At 36.6% G+C, this 6,586-nt stretch overlaps 1 protein-coding gene across 1 annotated transcript; it reads right to left on the minus strand.

Annotated features, from left to right (window-relative positions):
* Positions 1-5,236: 5,236 nt before the first annotated feature.
* LOC107808606 (transcription factor HEC2-like) lies at positions 5,237-6,213 on the minus strand. Its single transcript, XM_016633125.2, has one exon. It carries the CDS (start codon positions 6,087-6,089, stop codon positions 5,490-5,492), a length of 600 nt encoding a protein of 199 aa, XP_016488611.1. The 5' UTR covers positions 6,090-6,213; the 3' UTR covers positions 5,237-5,489.
* Positions 6,214-6,586: the final 373 nt, after the last annotated feature.

Here is a 6,586-nt window from a genome sequence, read left to right on the forward strand (position 1 = left end):
TTTTGGAACAACTCTGGGCACGTTCGAGGACGAACGTATGTTTAAGTGGGGGAGGATGTAACGACCCGACCGGTTGTTTTGGAGCTTTTGTACTTCGCTTGCCAGTTCTCGGGCATGACTAGCCCCGTGTGGTGTATTATGACTTTTGTAAATCGTCGGTTTAGGTTTTTCAGGGTAATCGGAATGAATTTGGAAGAATAATTCTCAATTTGAAGCTTAAAATTTGAAAGGTTTGACTTGTTAGTATATGATCTCGGATTGAAATTTTTATGATTTGGCTAGCTCCGTTAGGTGATTTTGGACTTAGGAGCAGGATCAGAATGTATTTTGGAGGTCCGCGGAAGGTTTAGGCTTGAATTGACGAAATTGAGATTTTGGCATTTTCCGGTTGATAGGTGAGATTTTGATATAGGGGTCGGAATAGAATTTCGGAAGTTAGAACAGGTTTGTAATGTCATTTTGGATATGTGTACAAATTTTCAGGTCAATTGGAGGTGTTTTGGATGGTTTCGGCATCCTTGGTGGAATTTAGAAAATTTTAAAGTTCATAGACTTGAATTTGATGTGATTTCGGTGTTTTTGCATTGTTTTTGGTGTTTCGAGGGTTTACCTAAGTTTAAATGATGTTATGGTATATGTTGATAGGTTTGGTTGAGGTCACGGGGACCTCGGGTGTATTTCAGATGCTCAAACGGGCACTTTTGGTCTTTGGGAGATTGCCGGTTTTCTGAAGTTTTAGCAGCAGTGGTTTGTTCATTGCGATCGCGTAAGTTCATCTGCAATCGCGTAGAGTAAGTTGATGCCAGGAGGATTTTGTGAATCACGATTGTGAAGGTAGGAGTGCGATCGCATAAGGTGAGCAGTCTTGGTCACTGCATTCGCGTGGAGACCTTTGCATTCGCGTAGAAGGACTTGGAGTGGCAGTGAGGTGATGAAATTGCTCTATGCGATCGCATAGAGCTGGTCGCGATTGCATTGTTGTGAGGAGTTGTCTTATGCGATCGCATAGGTGTTTCTGCGACCGCGTAGGGTTAAATAACTGGGCAGTATTTAAATAGCCAATCCGCGACCCTTCTTCATTTTTCCACCAATTTTGAACGAGATTGAAGCTTTTGAGGGAGATTTTTGAGGATTCCAAAGGGGAATCGCTTGGAGGTAATATTATTGACTTCATAACTCGTTTACATGTGATTAAATATCTAATTAGTGGTGAAAAATTAGGGAAAAATCAGTGCAAAATAGGTAATTAGGGCTTGAGTTTAAGAGACCTTAAAATGGATATTTGAGGGGTCAATTTAACTCCGATTTCAGTGTTCTTGATATGTATAGACTCGTGGGAGGATGGAGATCATTTTGGCATAAATTTTATCGAGTTCCGATATGTGGACCCTGGGGTCGGGTTTGACCAATTTCGGAATTTTTGGTATAAATTGGATATTTTCGAATGGGCTTTGTTCCATTAGCATATTTTGATGGTATGAATCTGCTTTTGGCTAGAGTTGGAGCATTCGGAGGATGAGTCGAGAGGCAAGGGCATCGCGGGCTTGAGTTGGAGCATTTGTCTGTCTTGAGGGTATGAAACCCCGGATTTCACATCGTTGTACTATATTGAGGTGACACACATGCTAGATGACGAACGTGGGGTTGTGCACCATTGGGGATTGTGACCTAGTCCATCCCGAATGACTGTTTTACCGCGTATTTAATTGAAAACTGTTTGCTATCATCATATTTTGGGCTAAATACCAGATGTGGGCCTCATGCCAACTGTTTTGGACCTTTAGGGGATTTTTACTACTATTTCCTCACTGTTTTAATTTAATATCTGTACTCAGTCATGCTATATTCTACTGTTTTCATAACTCAACCATGTTTACTCTGTTTTAATACTTTAAATGATATTTTGGGCTGAGCATCATATTTTACTGGGCCGGAGTGGCTTTTAGAGATTTCTAATTGAGTAAAACCAAGGGCTTGTGTTGTGAGGATACTATTGGGTCGGGCTGCACGCCGCAGCAGTGATACACTAATTTATGATTATAAGGCCGAGGGCCTGAGTTTTATGCCACAAGTTGGCTTTATATGAGGCCGAGAGCCTATTGCTTATGCCACAAGGTGGCTTGATATTGCGCTTGGGCCGTAAGGGGCCCCTCCCGGAGTCTGTACACCCCCAGTGAGCGCGGGTACCCAGTGTGTTATGTGATATAGCCTAAGGGGCTGATGTTGTTCCATATTATTGCCCGAGGGGCGATTCTTGATTTATGTTATGCCCAAGGGGAAGATTACGAGTGATTGTGAGGTAGCCCGAGGGGCTGGTTCTGTTGATATTATGCCTGGGGGTGGATTATAGTACATGTTTTGCCCGAGAGGTTGTTTATATTTTCATCCTTTTTACTCACTGTTTTATCACTCGTTTGAAACTATTGAAAGTTATTTTAAAAGGTTTTTACCGAAACTGAGCTTGATTTACGAAATAAATAATTTTTGCACTATTTTGGAAAGGTACTGTATTTGCTGTAGTATTACGCTGTGTTTTACGTATTTTCTTATTGCTCAGCTTTCATTTATCTTTATTACTTACTGAGTTGGAGTATTTACTTTACTCCCTGCACCTTGTGTGCAGATTTAGGTATTTCTGAATCCGGTAGCGGGTGTTGATTGCTCGGAGGCAGAGTCACCGGAGTTTAGCAAGGTAGTTGGCCGACGTTTGCAATACTAATTTTCTCCCTCTTGTTTTCGTTAGATTGTATTCAGTACACTTTCAGACTCTTTCGTTGTATTCAGACCCTAGTAGATGCTCGTGACTTGTGACACCCCAATGTCGGGCTTGTATATTATTTCTGCACTGTTCATTTAGATTTATATTATAAAATATTTGTTTAATTAAAGGCTTATACATGATTCTTATTGATTAATGGTTAATTTGGAAGTTGTGTCGGTTTGCCTAGTTTTTCGATAGGCGCCATCACGACCGGGCCGGTTTAGGGTCGTGACATTCAAGAAGAATATTCATACAATGATCGACTTTCATGGAGATCAAATAATTCATAGAGGTTCGTATCATCTTGAGTTCAAGATTACACTGATCTAGCCTTCGAATCACGAAGAACAATCCGGAGGAAGAATCAAGGGATAAACAGAGTTGTAACCCGCAATGTTTATCAATAAAATCACTTTATTGTTTTGTGATTGCAATTTATTTTTCGTATGTTAAAAATTTATTGCAAACAACTTGTAAAATAAATGTTGGATTTTGCATCTGTTACTGCCACTGTTTTCTAGAACAATTAGTTAATTTAGTTTTAGGAGGCATCTGCTAGAATATTTAGAATTTTAATTATAGTAAGAGTTTAATAATTTAGTTGTAGGAGGAGTCTACTACTTTATTTATTTGGCTATTTAAAGCCTTATAACTAATAAAATTTGAGAGACAGTTTTTCAATCCTATTTTTCAATCTTTTTGTTGCTTGCATATTTTCTAAAATCTATAGCAGTGGTATCAGAGCCTCAATTGATCTTGACGGATCTCTGAATTTGCTGAAAAACAATCAATTTCAACCACTTTTAAACCATACGTATTTTTACCCAATAAAATTTTAACCAATTTTTTAACAATGGCAAGCAACGGTCTCTCTTTGAATACCCCACAAACTTTTACTGGTGAAATCTATCAGATTTGGTCAGTGAAGATAAAATATTATCTTGAAGCTTATGATCTATGAGAAGTTGTAATGGAAGACAGACTTATACAACCACTTCCTACAAATCCTACCCTTGCCCAAATCAAAGCTCATTCAGATGAGAAAACCAAAAAATACAAAGCCAAAACTATAATTCAAGATTCAATTGCAGATTCAATCTTCCTAAAATCATATCAAGGAAGTGAACGAGGCAGACAAAATCAAATTTTAAATTTGAAAAGAGATTTTGAATCTCTTAGAATGCAAAAAGATAAGACCATCGCTATGTATTCTGACCGAATTTCTTTAATTGTCAATAGAATCATGTTGCTTGGCGAGGATTTCAAAGATGACAGGATAGTTGAAAAAATTCTTGTGATAATTCCCGAGAGATTTGAATCCAAAATTTCCTCTCTGGAAGAGTCTAAAGATCTCTCTACCATCTCTGTTGCAGAATTAATAAGTGTTATTCAAGCACAAGGGCAAAGAAGGGGCTTCAGACAAGACAAAGTTACTGAGGATATTTTTTATGCGAAACACCAAAAAGAAAAAGTCGATTAACCTTATTGCAAATATTGCAAAAAGAAAACACACTTAGAAAATTTTTGTTGATGAAGACCTGATGCATTATGTGAAAATTGCAAACAAAAAGGTCATGTTACAAAAGTGTGCAAGTTCAAAGATGCTCATGCACAAGCACTAATAGCAGAAGAAGGAATTGAGGATGACCATCTTTTTTAGACTGCAGCAACAAAAGGAAGGAGGAGTGTTGGATTTTGCATCTTTTACTGCTACTGTTTTCTAGAATAATTAGTTGTTTAGTTTTAAGAGAAGTTTACTAGAATATTCAGAATTTTAATTATAGTAAGAGTTTAGTAATTTAGTTGTAGGAGGAGTTTACTACTTTGTACATTTGGCTATTTAAAGCCCGATAATTAATAAAATTTGAGAAAAAGTTTTTCAATCCTATTTTTCAACCTTTGTTTGCATATTTTAGAAAATCCATAAAAATAAAAACACACAACAACGCCAAATTTTGATCCATCATTACTTTCTTACTTAACTATGTCAACAAACATGATCCTTATGTATCACTAAATATGTTCTTTTTAATATAATTCCTTCGTAGGTCCTATGCTCATTTTGTAAAAGAAATTGTTAAATCATAAATGGTCTTAAAAGACATTACATCAAAGGCAAAAAACAAAGTGAAAGAAATCTACTGTAAACCATCACATGATTTATGAAAAATGAATTAGTAAATAAGCAGCTAAAGATGAACCATAAACAAGTCGTTTAAAGATCTTTAGCACCTGCTGCCAAGTGCCAACATATCAGGAAGGTGAAAAATACTAGTAGTAACTGCTTGGATTTTTCACCTTATGGGGCAAATCAGTTAAAAAACTGTAAATCAAAATCAAAATAAAGGTACATTATCATTGTGTTAGCAACAAAAGGAAAGCGAAGAAAGTTTATCAGACAAAGTAGCAACTTTGTCACGTGAACTCTAACGCGGTGACAAAAGTCAATTGATCTACTCAACAGTGCAAATCCCAAACTTTAAAATCTAATTGCACATCTCTGCTCATCATTTGACTTGTTTCAAGCGCAAGACTGGAAAAAAAACTCATTAGCTTGATCATGACCGAGATGTTTCCTATGCCACATAGTTATGTTATTTGAGAGGCAGATAGAGTTACTTTCGGCTCAAACTATGTATATATATGGAGAAAAACATTTAAAAATGTATACATATAATAAGATCATACTCATTCTGAACTCACTGACTCTAAATCCTGCATTCGCGCCCTAATTATAATTCATTGGCGCTGGTGAGAGTGTTGTTGAAAATCCAGCAACCATAGGCCTATTATTAACCGCTGCTTGCTCTAAGGACTGAAGTTGCTTCTTTAGAAACTTAACATAATGGACAGCCTCATCCAACATAGAAGCTGTGTCCATTTTTGTGCCTCCTGGGACAAGTCTTTGCAAAATTCTAATCCTTTCACTTATTCTTTCCCTCCGATGCCTCGCCGCTACACTCTGTGGATCCTTTGATATCTTGACATTCTTTCTTTTAGGTGGTTTCACTGATTGAGGGTCAATGTGAATCGGCTGCATCATCGCCATACGAAAAATCATCTCCCTCATTGCCTCCATAGAATTCCTGTTTTGTAAACATGAATACTCATTTCCATTACTATGAGCAGATGCAATATTTTCATCAATGGATGAAAGAATTGGGATATTTGGTTCTTCAATAGGATTGCCCATGAATGAGAAATTAGAGGGAGGAGAAGTCATTAAATAATTAGAGTACTTATGGACTGGTGGTTGTAAGGGTATCATTTCAATGTTACTGCTTGAGAATCCAAGTTCTAAGGACTGAGCAATATCCTGTAAATCCATGATATGTAAGGGAGAGAATAGGGGAGATAGAAATATATGGGAATTGAATGAAGAGCAAATATTTGAGTGAGAAGATGGCCTTAAAAGATTCAGGGGATATATCACAAATTGAAGTGCTAGCTCCTTTGAGCACAGCATGGAATTGTCAGTGATATATATATATATATATATATATATAGTTGTGACCTGCTCCTATGTTTTAATATCTAAATCCTTACTATATTCCAAAGAATACGCAATGATATAGACCACTATAGTATTTTATTTTCTTTATAGTATAAGCCTGAAGTACATAAGTAGCATTTCCATCTCTCTCTATATATATATTATTATTATAAAAGCATGAATACAATGTGGGTTTACAAAAATAACCTTATAATATTAAGCATATTAACTCATAATAAAAGGCCATAATCGAAATTTTAGATATTAGCCTTTATAATCCTATTAGTTTTAGGACATTCACATTAGGCCATTTTTAGGACATCCACATTCGG

The sequence above is a fragment of the Nicotiana tabacum genome, chromosome 3 (assembly GCF_000715075.1).
Source record: "Nicotiana tabacum cultivar K326 chromosome 3, ASM71507v2, whole genome shotgun sequence".
NCBI classification, from domain to species: Eukaryota; Viridiplantae; Streptophyta; class Magnoliopsida; order Solanales; family Solanaceae; genus Nicotiana; species Nicotiana tabacum.

Bases quoted from the DNA above. Each gene is read 5' to 3' on its own strand.
- LOC107808606 (XM_016633125.2), bottom strand. From the start codon at position 6,089: ATGGATTTACAGGATATTGCTCAGTCCTTAGAACTTGGATTCTCAAGC.